This window comes from Eleginops maclovinus, chromosome 21, assembly GCF_036324505.1.
Source record: "Eleginops maclovinus isolate JMC-PN-2008 ecotype Puerto Natales chromosome 21, JC_Emac_rtc_rv5, whole genome shotgun sequence".
NCBI lineage: Eukaryota > Metazoa > Chordata > Actinopteri > Perciformes > Eleginopidae > Eleginops > Eleginops maclovinus.
Window position 1 is genome coordinate 9,624,302 of NC_086369.1, and position 15,601 is coordinate 9,639,902.

Consider the following 15,601-nt stretch of genomic DNA (forward strand, 5'->3'; position numbering starts at 1 on the left):
TAAGTTGTGGTAAAAATGATCTATAGGGCAAAACTGTTTATCTAAAGAGCCTTCCAATAGTTTCACATTAGCCTCTCTTACATTAACTCACATAAACTTTATGAAGGTAGATTTTAGTCTTAGGTCATTCAGAAGAAACCTGATTAGAATGTCATTACGATGCTTTTCCAACCATTAAATTTCCTGAATCTGCAACTCTTACTGGAAGGACTCCCGAAATAAACATATTTAAATAATCTTTTTATGTTAGGTTACATTCAGCATTAAACTCAATCCAAAAATTGAGTTGACCTATGAAGCGTAAAATATCGATTTGATGTGGATGAAAGTTTAGCTTGCTACTTTTGGAATTGTCGTGACGCAATCAGATAAAGACAAGACATATTGCTTTGTTTGATTTGTTGGGATGACAGAAACACTCGAGGTCATGCAGTGCTGTTACTTCTTTTACTTCATTAACAATCCATTCAAATGTAATTTATAAGGAGTAAGTTCAAGTATGTTCACCTGGGTTATTTCTGATAAAGTCAGTACCATAACAACAGACCAGACTAAATTACATCGCAAGAGATAGAAATATCATTTAGAGCCTTGAGGGGGTGTAGTTGTAGTAGTTCCAACACGTGCAGTCTTCATATATATACTTACACCTCAATGAGACAAAGCATCGTACCTAAAGCAGGATGGATTTTGTGAAGCTACGAGAGATGCTAGAACGCTGAGGGAGGTTGAGGTAGTATAACTGGCGTTCCCTGACTCCCACACATGTTGCACTGTACAACATGCCTGAAACTATTTTGAAAGAGACACTTTTCTCCTAGCCAGCCTTGAGATGTGTGTCTATGAGTGTGTAGCCATTGCTGTTATCCATTGAGGCTACATATTGCACTGCTGTTGTAATATTCACAAGAATCAACTGTTACTGGAGGTGTTAAATACTTCAGGCAAGATAAATGCAACCACTAATGTACTGAATGTTTGAGTGAGCTGCAAATAAACTACAAATGGAACCTTTATAGTATTAGGTCCTCTGTGGATATGAGCTTATTACTTCATGGATTGTTTCCTCACATGCATACTGTATATTCTTGAATAGTGCGTCCATGTGTGTGTGACCATCACAAGCAGCTGAGCCCTCACCAAAGTGGAGGTGTTGATAATGACAAAATAAAAATCACACTGATATCTTCTCTGTGTGCTTTCCTGGCTTGGCTGAGATTAAGAAACCTTCTGTGAGGACTTAATATGCACCCCGCCTCTGTCACCCAACTGGGAGAGAGCTGTATTTTCTGGTGAGAGAAGACAGAAAAAACGGATAATGGAGGTAGAGAAGGAAAGGAATTTACGGGGAAAGGGGATGCAGAGAGAGATAGAAATTGTGGATGCTACTAGGATTTTCAAGTATAAGACTTCAGCACCAGGAATCATCACTTGAATGTTGCTCAAAGTACCTCTGAGGTCAGGTCTTGTGATATTAAGCATGTTATTGACTAAGCCAGCATGGCCACTACAACAGCAGCTGTAGTTGTTCTATGGTACAAATAATAAGAAGGAATGAGGGGAAGAGAAAACAAGAAGTGTACGCAAGGAAGTGTTAGTGTGAAGATTGGCAGACAAGTGAGGAACTGCACCATATCTAGTGCCTTCACAGCCTTCCCACTGCTGGTTGTGTGTTGTTGTATAACTGTGACAGTGTTTTCCTGAAATCACCACTTTGTACTTTTGTGGAAATAATTATTTGAGTTGGCATAAAATATACAGGGGTTTGACTTCCTGTAAGTTTGGGATGTGTTGTGTGATATACATTTTCTCCCGTACATTAATTTGTACAATAATAATAACTATGATGATCCTGAATTGTTATTAAAGAGTTATTATGTTACTCATACGTGCTGCAGCAGCTCTTTCTGCCCTCTATCTGAAAGGAAAGCACAATCTGCTCTGATTCGCTGGCTAGCTCTGTTTTGATTGGTCAACCGCTTAGAGGTGTGTCAAAGTTGTCCAGCCTATGGCATATCGTGTACTGTATGTTGTCATAGTGTAAGGGAATTAAACAAAGGACTGCAATCGAGGCCATTCAAGCAGGGGTAGAGTGTGTTTGGGTGAGAAAACTCCCTCTGGTTTAAACTTTGGGATTTTAGCCTTTGCAGACCATTTACATGCACGAAAACACACTACAGGAAAAAAATGATATAGGGTTTTCAGTTCAGGGAAATATGGATGGCATATTTTAAGCTTTTTTCTTGATCAATTAAGATTTGTTAGAATATGTTTTCAAATTTAATTGACTGACTTTATCTGAAAAGTATGCTTACTCACACTTGAACTGTTAACATATCTGTTTAAGCAAAACATTGTAAATGAAGCACAAGTTTCAGGTTTGGGCCATATTCCATTATAGTTTTTTAAATAACTGAGGGCCATCTAAAATGGACAATGGACTGCATTTGGCCCCCGGGCCATAGTTTGGACACACCTGATCTAAAGTATTTATACAATCTAGATGAGGTTTGTAAAAGAGCCTGAACAGGAGATCTAAATTATTTAAAACTAATCAAGGATGTTCATTCTTGATCTTTGGAAAACGTACGGTTATCATATTTCCATTTTATTTTTAAATACTTAAGCTTCAGTTACGTTCTGTTGATATATAATTCCATATCCTAGTATCACCTTACATATCCACAAGGTCAGCATGGGAGGCTTCTTTTGCTAACAATACTTGCATTCTTATTTTCCCTGACAAAGTACAATAATAGAATATGATAATATAAATACTTTAAGCCCAACGTACAAACATACTATAAGCTTTCCCCTGTGCATCGCTCTGTGGCTTCACACATCAGCATCTTTTATTCAAGTGGCCTGATTCCATAGCTTGAACGAATGCATGATGGCATCCTCTGATCAAAGCAACAGGAACAGTAAATATAGCTCTGCTCTAAGTCACATTAATATTGCACACCGTGTGCTCTGCAATCAGTGTAGGGTAGTGTTATGTAAGGCCTTTATTTAAATGTCTTCTGCAAATCTGTCTCCCACAGTTGAAATCCTCTTTTGAGAATTTGCTGAAATCGAAGTTTCTGGACAACCATATCTCTGGTTTGAATATAAGTTGATAAAAAGATTTAAAACTTCAGCGGAAAGTGGACTTTAAAGACTCAGAGGTGTCCTTGTGCAATGGATTAACGCTAAATTGCATTTGGTGTTTTATTGCTGTATTTAAATGTCAAGCCCCCTCTATGTTGGAGGTTGTGAGACATGGATGGAGTTGGAGAGAAATTGTGCCTGATATAGATCAAGATGAATTCCCTAAAAGGGTAAAAAAGAGCGGGACAGAGATGGAGCGGAATGAGATCATGGAAAAGATTTGCGACAAGAGATGGAGAGGGCAAGATATCCAGAGTGTGAGGGAGCAACCTCCCTAATATATTACAATATATTGTTCAAATATAGCATAGCTACTGTAATAGGAGACCTTTAAAACTGCACTGTCAGGTCACCATACCAGGCAGTGATACCAAGGTTTTCCTATAGGGGTTGATGTTGAAGTGACATCTAGCAGACATACTTCACCATTGTCTTTATTAAAATACTAGCAATACACTTCTGTGCCTTTTCTGTGGGGTTATACAGTGGCGCAGTAGCAGTGTTATTTTATAAACATATAGAATGTTGAGAGTAACCTCACTTTTCATGACATTTTAGTTTTGCAGTCTACAGTTGAGTTGCATACATTTCTTTATCTTCATGTTTTTAAAGCTGTATTGCGGAACTTAAATGAAAATCCGTTCTCTTGTAAAATTGAAGCATGGTCATTCAGGTCATTTGATGACCGCCTCAGAAACCAATGAACCTCGGTGTAATCTCTTTTATAGCAAAGAAATCAAAGTGTTCCTTTTAGAGAAGAGGATTTAAAAAATGGGAGAAATAGGGGAAATGAAGCAGCTCTGTGGAGAAAAAGCGATGGGAAAAATCCAAAACCTCTTATAAACCTCTGATATGACTGTTCATTTTTTTATTCCAGATTATAAGAATCAGATACTATAGTTTTTACTTCTTTAGCTTATACATTCAACTTTGAAGCCATCAACCTTTTAAGCAGAGTTTGTTTTATTAATTTAGTAAAAAAAAGTGATGGTTCTGTGAATTTATCAGCAAACAAAAAGTTTTTATTGTAGCCACATTTTTTTGTGGATGAAAATACATCTATTCGTTTAGTTTAATTCATTATGTCATTCTCTCTGCGTTGTCCAGAGAGCAGTGGACTTTCTCTTTGAAAATCAAGCTCTGTGAACTTATCAGCCGGCACTATCTATTAATATCACAGTCGTCTTTTTGTGAAATATAAAGCTTCGTCCAATGTCAAAGCTTTATGTCCTCGTGCGTGTGTATTATAAAAATGAGTCCTGCTGAACTTTACTTTGAATGTAAATGCTGAAATACATTTGAGAAAAGATAAAGATGGGATTTATCCATTTAGCTGAGGTCATTGTGACGTGTGAAGGAATGAAAGAAAGCCAGTGTTTGTATGTGTTGGAGCTTTTATAGCTGTATGTATTTGTATTCTGCTTAACACCTTTTATAAACATGCCTCCTATATCTAGATTATATAGCTTTATGTTTGGCTTCCATCCCGCGTAAAACCACCATACAGACAGACATGCACATCATTTTCTGTCAGAATATCTAAAACTAGACCACCTTTCATCCAACCTCCAATATCCAAACCATCCTCTGTCAGGCATGTTACCATCTGCCTATTAGGATAAACATGCTTGGATATTAGCGAAAACACATGTACAATAGTGCCTTTATTTGCACTTGGGATGCACCACATGTGTCTCTAACCTCCTCCAAAGGTAGCTGACGTGTATCTTGGCTGCATTTGAAAAGGCTTTTTTTTTAAAATGTCTTTTTAATCCCATGAATCCTCATGCCTTCACCAAACAGGCAGCAGTTGATGTTGCATTATTAAATAGTTATCAAACAGATTAGCCGTCTAATTTGAAAAAAACCCTACTGTGTTTCTCTTGTTTGTGGCTCACAGGCCACTCTGTTGACAGTAGAAATTGAAGCCCATTAAAGTTTTATGTGCTTCTTCCACTGTTGTGTGAGCGTAATGCTTGCCAGGACAAGGCTTTTTCCAATACTGAGTATGGGCATGAAAGACCAGCGCTGTTTGAATGAAATATTGACCATTTGCTCATTTTGAAATATTAACTGTGTTTTTTCCTGAGGCTTGCCATGACAACTAAAGGGAAAACATGGAAAAGGAAACAAGTGTTGAGGGAAAACTTACTTTTCCGACACAGGTCATTTGTGTAATGATTTGTGTTGTGGAACATTTCTGAGAAAAAGCACAACACAGGACATGACTAAAGTAAGACATCTTGTCAATTTGGAATCTCACCTCAATTTGAAAGCTCAGTATAAGTCGTTGACCAATACTGCTTTTTATTATTTGCCCAATATTCAAAATGTAAAACCCACAAGATGCAAAAAAAGCCTTTTTAGTGCACATTTCTAGTAATCTTTGATTCTGTAATGCTCACTAATCTCAGCCATTGCAAAAACTACAGTCCAATGTCAATGCTGCTGCCAGAGATTCAACAACAATGTAAATGTGAGATCCTATAACTTCTGTTTTAAGCAACCCGCAGTACACTGGCTCTATGTATCTTTTAGAACTGAATGTAAAATCTTTCTTAATGGCACTTTATGGCCATGACATAGTTTAATGATGCTCCATGAGCCCTCAGCTGCTCTTCAACTCCTCACAAGGTGCCTACAAAAACCTTTCGAGATGCTTCCTTTCGCCATTATGCCCCACACATATGTCACACTGCCTTTAAACATTAGACCTGCTGACTCAGACAGTTTTAAACATGTTTTTATAAGAAGCAGCTGACTGTTTTTTTTTCTTTTGTATTTTAATGCTTGTTGCTGCATTCTAAATACTTGCATGCAGTATTATTTGTGATACATTTGACTTATTCATCCATTTAAAAATGTCACAGTTAAATAAATAAACTTTTTGGAAGTTGCGTTAGCTTACAAAGTCAGTGCCAGAGGAGAAGTATGCTCTCAGTGCCTTTGTGGCAAAGTTTAGCCCTCATTTGGCAGAAAATCTTTTGAGTTGACACAGATATCCAACTGTTCTGATTTAAAAAGACACACTAACATTTCCTATTTTAGGATTGACATTAGTACTAACATTCCTCCATTTTATTTTGATGTGTGTCTTTCTGTATATTTGGCCCCATCCTTCTCTCTCTTTCCCCCATTATCTCTCTCTTTCATGCATCATTTTCGCTCGTTTTCACTCGAGGGAAAATGTACTACAGTTTAATTCTATTACCTCCCTCTCTTCATCTCCCATTCTATATATCTCTTTGATTCAATTCATAAAACTAATCGATATTATGTAAACGGGGTGCTGAACTTCATGCTTTGCAAGACAGTGCACCACACAGAAACACACACCCACACAGAAAGCATGTGTATGAGGTTTCACTACTATATGGCATGGCTCACTGACTGTGATTATGATATTACTCTCTCAATCATACATTATATAATAATGAGAGTTAATGTGTATATATACTTAACACATACACTCAAATACACACAAACAGAAGTGTATAAGAACGCTGGAATTACAAGCATAAACTGTACTTATAGTTAATGCATAGAGTAAATACAGTAGTATCAGTAACGCAGAAAACACGTCAGGGTTTTTTCTGAACCGGGTAACTGGAACGCTGCGGACTCTTACCTTTGGCATATGCCCTCATACCAAATTGCCGGTTTTCCCCATAAAATGTTAAAAGTGATGCCACAAAACAATATTTCTGTGTGTCAAAAACTGTGTAATTACTCAAAAAATATGAACATCGTGTCAAGTAGACCCTCAGACGGCAGAGACAGCTTTGTTTTTACTGAGCTCCGAATAAATAAGGGATCGATGTCCAGTTGGTCTGCTGGTGGACGAGTGGCAGGCAGGAGGCTCACACTGAAACTGTGATTACTGAATTACATCGTTTCTTTTACTGTCCTTTTTTCTGTAGAGGAAGTAAAGAAACCGTAACTGTGGATTTATTTGTTATTTGAGGTGCAATATATGACTCGGCAGCTTTAAGACATGATGAAACTATTATTTTCCACTTCCCTCCAATTCATTATTTCGTCGGAAAGTGGGCGGGGCCGTAATTTTGGCCAGAAGTGACGTTAGCGCCCTCATACTATATTTTACTAGAAACATTTGTCATTTTCTTTTACATTTTTCTTTCATTTTCCAAGATAAACATGCATTTGACCTTGTCATATCCAAAAATCAATGACATGGATGTTGGTTTGTTTTCTAGACCTAAAAAAACACATTTCAGAAGATCTAACACTTTAACTAGTCCAACTCCTGTCGCTGATACAACACCACTGTAAGTATAAAAAGCTCTTCATATGACAGGCACTGCTATGATCCTTTGAGATGCGGAAAACATTTAATTGAAAATGTCCTCGTTCCAACATCGTCACAGTAAATTGGAGCAAATTGCCATTTGAAAAAAAACGTGAATTAATGCCTGGCTAAAAATATAATATAACTGAGGAGTTTTTGTCCTCTTGTCTCCAGTTTCTGTATCCATTTGTTTGCTGTTTGGACTGTAATTGTCTCACTGCCATCCACACGAGCGTCTCTGCCAAATGAATCTAACACAATGTGAGAAATGGAAACCTCCCAAACCATCAACGCCCTTCCCGAGCAGATGGATGGTGTTAGCTGCCTGACTTCCTTCAGCTGCAGTTAACCTCTAACCATGTCTTATTTATTTTCTCAGAGCTGCTAAAAGTTTTTAACAGGCACGGTGTCAAGTTCTATAAAAGCCAATGTGTGACTTCAGACAGCTGAACTGAAAGCTGCTGTTAGGCTGTCTCGTTCTAGGGAGGGTTCACAAAAACAATTTCAAGTTGTCTTTGTTTGATCAACCAGAGGGAGATGTTGTTCTAGATAAAACGTTCACCAGTAAGTACTGTTATATTTTAAAAGCAACTTGTCTGTACATGCCTCTGTAGCTCAGTTGTCATGACTAAATCGTCTTCACTGACAGAGGATTTGCTTGAAGATTGATAACGGTGTGGCTTCTGCTGTCAGTCATCCTCCTTCACGGGCCTGCAGGTGTACAGAACACCTCCTACATCCGTGTGTATGTGTGAATAAATGTTGGTGCCCGCAAAAGGTTCAATACCTGCAGAATCCTAATTTTATATTCAAACAAACTGTTCCCTGCCCTTTGTTGTGCTCTCTTGTGCTTATTTGCATAAACAAATTCAATACTAGCAGTTTGAAAGCCTTTTTAAGAATAAATCTCATCAGATGTCATTTCCTTTCTCCTCTCTCTACATATTTTATCCTTCCATCTTTTAATTTGATTCTGCTGTGTTTACTCTTCAACCACTTTAGCTTTACTAAACTTTGAGACGGACAGGGTGGTATGACCAAAGATTTCTGTCTCCAATACGAATGTGTTTCTTATTTCTCTATGGTCATTAAAGCCACAAAGAGTAGCACAATGAGTTGCACTTTTTAAGAACAACTTCTTCCTCAGCTCAACGAGTGTAAGGGTTATCGCCATGATGTGAAAAGCAACATCTGATTCACTCTCGTCTTGAAACAAGCTCTGTCCTCTTGGTGTCCCTTGCATTATTTGCGCTTTATTCAGTGTTGTGTCCATCTGGCACCTATTCCCTAAGGTCTCATAGAGGGTGACGTCCAGAAAAAAAACAAAAACACAGCAGTATATGAAAAGGAAAAAGAGAAAATTACAGCTAAAGTCAATAAACTTTATTTAATCCAAATGTTCTACATTTTTTGTTTCTACTACAATCTTACCAAAAAGGGATGCTGCAGGACATAAAGACAATATGACAGGTTTGATGGGAGCAACCTATCTATCTGACATTTCGGATTTCAATTTGATTCATATCTCGGCTCCAGTCGTCTCTTCTTGTCTCTTGTGCTCTTGTTTGCTCTGCTGTCATTTCAAACCATACAGCGTCCTTTTGATTGGAACTGACTGACACATTTCATTGCTGTCTGCATGAAGCCTGTACTATAACTCCCTGTTTAATTCATGACCAACTACATCCTAAATAGTTTAAAACCAAGCAGTTAAAGGGGTAACTGAGCACCCCTAACCTGACCTAAACCAACTTTTCTTAAATGCAGTCCAGGCAAATCCCTTCAGTTTAAAGGAAGGGTGTCAATCTCACGATGATGCAGGATTCTGTGATGACGCTGCTGTCTCCAGCATCGGGTATTCCACTCCTACAGTGCTGCGTAAACCCTACCCCCTGCCTCCCTACACATTGCCCAATATCTTCTCCCTCCAGTGCTGTCCTCACACACAACTCTGTGCACTTAAATGTGTCTTGACATCTGCACTTTAAACAGTCCTCATGGCAATGTTTCACACATTTGGCTAAAAATAACCCACACAAGATACTCCAGGAGGGAACACAGCTGAGACGGTCACTCCACTCAACTGTGTGCTAGCGCGTGTGTGAACATAGTGTTTGTCTAACATGGGATGTGTCTGGATAAATATGTGTTCATGGTACTTAAGATAATGCTAGAGATTTCTGGGACGTCATGCCCTTTAATTTTCTAGGATCATAAAGATGAAATGTCTGAGTTTTATTAAATCAAGTACAAGAACAAGTTTAGACAAGTTATCTAATTAAAGGGGACCAATTGATGAGAATTGAACTCTGAACCTAGGGCGTTAACAGAAGACAGATATCTATCCCTGTCACATTTGTTATCACAATATTTTGTAAGCTGTTATATATAATACTTGTGTTATTCCCCTTCTACCCTTACTTACCGTTGCATCTATTCATAAATCCCATCATTCTTTTAAAGGCAACTTCTAAGATAAATGCAGCCAGTGTGATGTGGTGCTGGAGGGGCTATTTAAAGTTGGCGTAGAAGGAAATGTTTTCCATTTCCCATTAGGAAGGTACTGATTTAGGTAGCATTACTATTTCCCCCATTGAATAAAGAAAAGCAGACCAGACCAATTCTATCCTAACTCTACAAACAAAATACCAGTGCTGTTATAAGTGTTACTGTCTGAAAGCAGGGACTACCAAACTGAAATTTGTGATGGAAACTTCTGGAGCAATGGAGACGAAACTCAGAGATACACGGGAGAGCTGGAACTTTGCTGGCAAACACTGAAGGTTTATCATGAAGCTAGCGGCCGGAGAATTGACAAGACATCTGCTGCAGCCACGAGTTGACAGAGCGGTTGCCCGGCCAATTCTGAAGATCTCTACTACAATACAAGGTTTTAACTACTTCAGGATGGACAATCAACATTCTTCAGTCACCACGACTAAACAAGAAAGGACACAATATCTAACTAAAACTGTCACTTAGGGCAATAGAATATGCGCACAAGAGCACCTGGAGCCAGATAAACAGGCGCCCAGATATCCCTAAACAATAAACTATCTCATGTCAGCTTGTGCTCAGTCAGAAACTGGCATCAACAAAGCGCCCAAGCTGCCCCTCCTTAATGGAGATAACAGCACCCAAAGGCCGTTAGCCTATCCCCTGGGAGAAGACACAGAGGAAGGAAACAATGATGAACTGTGTCAAAGCTTACCTACCTAAGCAAAATATTCCCTTAAAAAATTAATAAATACCAGGAATAAAAAGCCTTTGAAGGAGCCAGAATTCCAAAGAGCTGGCTTAGATATTTAACATCTGGCTCAATTACTGAAAGGGTATACCGTGAAATATTGCTTCCTATTTTTAATAAATCAAGCAGATGTTATCCTGCCAGCTTTTTGTATCTATATGACGATCTCCTGAGGAAAACGTGAGGCATACAGGATCCTCCTATACCAGATGTTCTAGTGATAAATGTCTCCCATTCAAGCACAGTAGTTCAGGAGGTAATGGACAAGTAAATAGAGAAGAGGTGGTAAGTTTAAAGGATTGGAACAGTGCAGAAAGGAAAATAAAGGAGGATGGGATGGGAGGCAGGATGAATGAGAAGTGACGAGAAGGAATTGGAAAGATGGAACGAGGATTGTTGGACACAGGAAAGAAACGCGCAGGGGATAAATCTTTGACAAAACAAGTCAAACTGAATCTTTTATGGTTATACCTTGTCCCTTATCAATTATTGATTCCTGCCCTCTCTTTAGAATGTGTTGGAATGTCTGTCAGTCTGATCTACTTCACTTCCAGCCAGGCCAATAGGTCAACTCTACCTGCATACAAATGTGTCTGCTGCGGCTGCTGAGTTTAAGCTCCAAGCCAATAGCAATTGTCTGGAAAACCATACATGGTTGCACAGAATGAATGCAGGTTGAATCATTTTCAAAAGTGATGGCATCTTTTCGAAAAGAAAATTGGATAATAACGTGAACATCTTTATCAATTATTGTGCTACCTAAACAGCAACTGACTTGAGCAACTTTCCAGTCAGTGGCTGTGCAAAGGAAAATACATTTCCCAATATAATACACGCATAAACAACATGTGCGTTGGCTCTGTCGGGAATTTAAAACTTTCAAGTTCAGCGTGATAGGTGTTTAGGGGGAGTTTACTTAACTATTAGTTAAACAAGAGTAACCGTTTCCAAATTAAGGACTACAGTCCAAACCAAGATGTTGTTTACTGGCCAACAGAGTGAAGTCAGTCACCTAAAGATAATCCATAAATATTTGTTTCCATGTTCCTGTACCCAGCAGGGAATCACCACACTACACGAGGTGTCTTCATTAACAGAATTAACTGTAAAGGTTGCACAGTCAAATAGGAGAATGCTTTAAATGAATTTAAAGGTTAATTGGGTTTTTTCAATCAATCTCCTATCAACTGATGTGAATGGCAACACATTTATTTAGAAGTCAGTAATTAAAACTGTGGTTAAATTGCTTATTTTAATTAAGATGTTCTCCTCCCTACTAATTTCCATCCTCGGGCTTAAAAAATAAAAATAAAGTGTACATGTTTTGGTTTAAAATAAATCCCTAGGTGGAATAAATAAATGAATACATACAAAATAAATCCAATGTGTTGGGACTACTACAATGAATGTAACTCTAAATACTCTTTTTGGCTGTATTGCAAATTGCAAAGAATCTCTCTCAAGCTTCTATTGTTTTGTTTTAGATAGATAGATAGATAGATAGATAGATAGATAGATAGATAGATAGATAGATAGATATGACTTTTATTGATCCCAATTTGGGAAATTCTTTTGTTCCAGCAGCATTAGAAACATAGAGACAATACAAAATATGCACAATAAGAAATAGTAAAATATAAGGATAAACAAAAACAAAAAATTATTTACAAATCTAAAGAAAAAGAACGGGAAGTAAGAATGATATATACATAGAATGATTAAACAGGATTAATAATAATTTAAATGGATGTGAATGTCCAGTGAAGCTATGAAGCAGAGAGTTCTCTGCCAGCCAGAGGAGATTTATTAAAAAGAGTTATTGCCGTGGGCACGAATGTTTTCCTGTGTCTGTCCTTGTTGCAGCGGAGCTGTATTAGCCTGTTAGAGAAGGAGCTCCGTTGACTGACCAGCTGCAGATGGAGAGGATGGGTGGTGTTATCCAGGATGGACAGCAGCCTGTTGAGTGTCCTCCTCTCCACCACAGCTTCAAAATTGTCCAGTTTGATGCCGATGACAGACCCAGCTTTCCTGATCAGTTTATTGATCCTGCTGGTGTCACCGGCTCTGATGCTGCTCCCCCAGCAGACCGCAGCGAAGAAGAGTGCACTGGCATTGGTATATAACAAAGTATCGAGATGAACTTTTGTTATTGACCAAATACTTATTTTCCACAGTAATTTGAAAATACATTCTTTAAAAATCCTACAATGTGATTTTCTGGATTTTTTTTCTCATTCTGTCTCTCATAGTTGAGGTATACCTATGATAAAAATTACAGGCCTCTCTCATCTTTTTAAATGGGAGAACTTGCAAAATTGGTGGCTGACTAAATACTTTTTTGCCCCACTATGTGTTGTTATTAGATTTCCTCATTTGTGGGTTATTGTGTTACAACGTGACAGAACCTTAGTTGTGATACATTTGTTAACCCCCACTGAGTTATTCTTCAGTTTATTAGAGCATACATCCTCACACTGTTTATGTTAGCAGACACAGCCTAAGTCATTTAAAAGTCTTCTGGGTACAAGACATCTCTTATGCCCAGTATTTTCTGTCACCACGGCAGCAGGGTATGGTAATGCATTTGTAAAATTTCACTCGGGACAAATGAATACATTACTGCAAGAAAAGCTACATAGAACTGCTCAAAATGACCCAATATTTCATTCTCTTCAGCTTTTATGTGTGAAGCAGAAGATGGAGGAATAAGATTTGTGTTTGTGTGATTTAAGTTTAATATGGTTCATTTGTAGCCCATGCATCAGAGCCACTATATGACTCATATCATTGCTGTATGTTGTGGATTTGCATATGTAGAAAGATATAGAAAAACGTCCTGCCTGGGAGGTTAACCTTAAAAGCCTCAGTGCCTTCAGAACAATTCTCTGGCTCTATCTCTGTAATTGCCAAATGCAGTTGTTAGATCCTGTGAGTAAGCACAGCACTCATGTCGTGGAAGTGGATTTATATTTCATCAAGCTTCTATATGCTGTGTGCAAATGTGTGTGTGTGTGTGCATAGTGTACACATTGTCTTTGTGATTCTCCCCCTCTTCTTCTTTATTAAGTCATTTTTTGTTTTATCTGCCTTTCTGCTTTCTCACCCCCTCTTTTATTCTCCATCCTTTTGCCTTGTGACTTGCCTTTTCGTATGACTCAATGTCTGCTTGCCTCTCTGCCCCCCGTCTCTCTGGACCCAGGTGCTGTCTCTGGGTGCAGATGTGTTGCCCGAGTACAAGCTCCAGGCGCCTCGCATCCACAAGTGGACGGTGTTGCACTACAGCCCGTTCAAGGCAGTGTGGGATTGGCTCATCCTGCTGCTGGTCATCTATACCGCCATCCTGACGCCCTACTCAGCCGCATTCCTCCTCAACGACCAGGTGGGGGCTCTTATAGAGATAGAATCATTGATCAGACAGCTGTCAAGTCAATTTACATAGGGGCTTTACTTCTAAAGAACACAGGACTCTCTGAGTGGAGCTTATGGACCAAACTCAAAGCTCTAAGGATGAGTCAAAGATAGACAGTAAATGTTTATTTAACAACAACATAGGGCTCGGTTTTATACCGGTTTTGCTTCAATAACCGATGGTACGTTCTGTCATGATGTGGGGTTTGCAAACCACTGTTACCGTGACAAACAAACACACATTTTGTTTTGTTATAACACCGTACTTACAAGCATAAAGCACACATAAAAGGAAAATCTGCCTGCTTCAACACATGCTACACTTTTGTAGAAATGGTCCTTTTCAAACTTTACAACCTACATTATGAAGCAGGCTACCTGTCTCAAAAAACAAACCTTAACTTACAACTTATTTTCAATCCTTTTCAGAGCCAATGAACACATCCAATTTTTTAAATAGTTGTGTTCTTCTTAAGATATATATTTCCCAAAATCGGCCTTAAGTGAAAAGATGTAACCTCATACTAAGAAATGGAGTATACCTTTAAATGTAGTTAAATCGCCGCTGCAAAAAAGCTGAAAAGAAAACATAATGCACATTTTGTGTCGGATGTTCATGCATTTTACACAGAAGTAAAGATATCAGATGTTATAAATGGTTTTGACTGTGATACTTTGTAATAAAGAAATACATATATTTGCAAAAATGCAGTATGTGTAAACATAGCTAGTGTTTCTTAGGACAATGTAGCTATTGTAATTTACAAGTCTATTACAGCTTTTGCGTTTTGAACCCCCAGCTGGGAACCCTGTCTTTGTGTCACCTTATTATGTATTATCTTAATGTGTATGCAAATGATCTTGTATAATGCTAATCCATTTGAAGGAGATAACTGTACAGAACTGTTCTATTTTTAGATTCATGGCTTATAATTCTTTTCTCCTGTCTTTTTTTTTTATCTCTCCTCAGGAAGAGGCAGCCATACAGAGCTGTGGTTACTCCTGCTCTCCCCTGACTGTGGTGGATCTCATGGTGGATATCATGTTCATTATTGACATCCTCATCAACTTCAGGTCAGACTACAAACTAATAAGTGTACAGTATAAGAGCAGGAGTAAGAATAGTCACTGTCATATTTAGTAGATACATTTCAGTCAGTACATTCCCAAAACCGGCTATTTAAATGGCACAAAGTGACTTTTATAGTGCAGAATTGCTCATTTGAAAGTATTAACAACTATGAATGCCAGTAATTTGACTATAATCTACACTGCTACCCTCAGGACAACATATGTGAACATCAATGATGAGGTGGTGAGCCACCCGGTGCGTATCGCCGTCCACTACTTTAAGGGCTGGTTCCTCATCGACATGGTGGCTGCTATTCCCTTTGACCTGCTCATCTACCGCAACGGAGAGGAGGTACGTCATGATGAGGGAGAGAGAGATGTGAGGGGGTATATTAACAGTTCAGAAAGTGTGAGAG

General features: G+C 38.4%; 1 protein-coding gene across 1 annotated transcript in view; it reads left to right on the forward strand.

Moving 5' to 3' along the window:
• kcnh2b (potassium voltage-gated channel, subfamily H (eag-related), member 2b) overlaps positions 1 to 15,601 on the forward strand; it is a 206,982-nt gene that overhangs the window by 172,262 nt on the left and 19,119 nt on the right. The window contains exons 7-9 of the mRNA XM_063912531.1: positions 13,906 to 14,085; positions 15,085 to 15,188; positions 15,399 to 15,537. Coding sequence (XP_063768601.1) covers positions 13,906 to 14,085; positions 15,085 to 15,188; positions 15,399 to 15,537 — 423 coding nt within the window. The remainder of the gene's footprint in view (positions 1 to 13,905; positions 14,086 to 15,084; positions 15,189 to 15,398; positions 15,538 to 15,601) is intronic.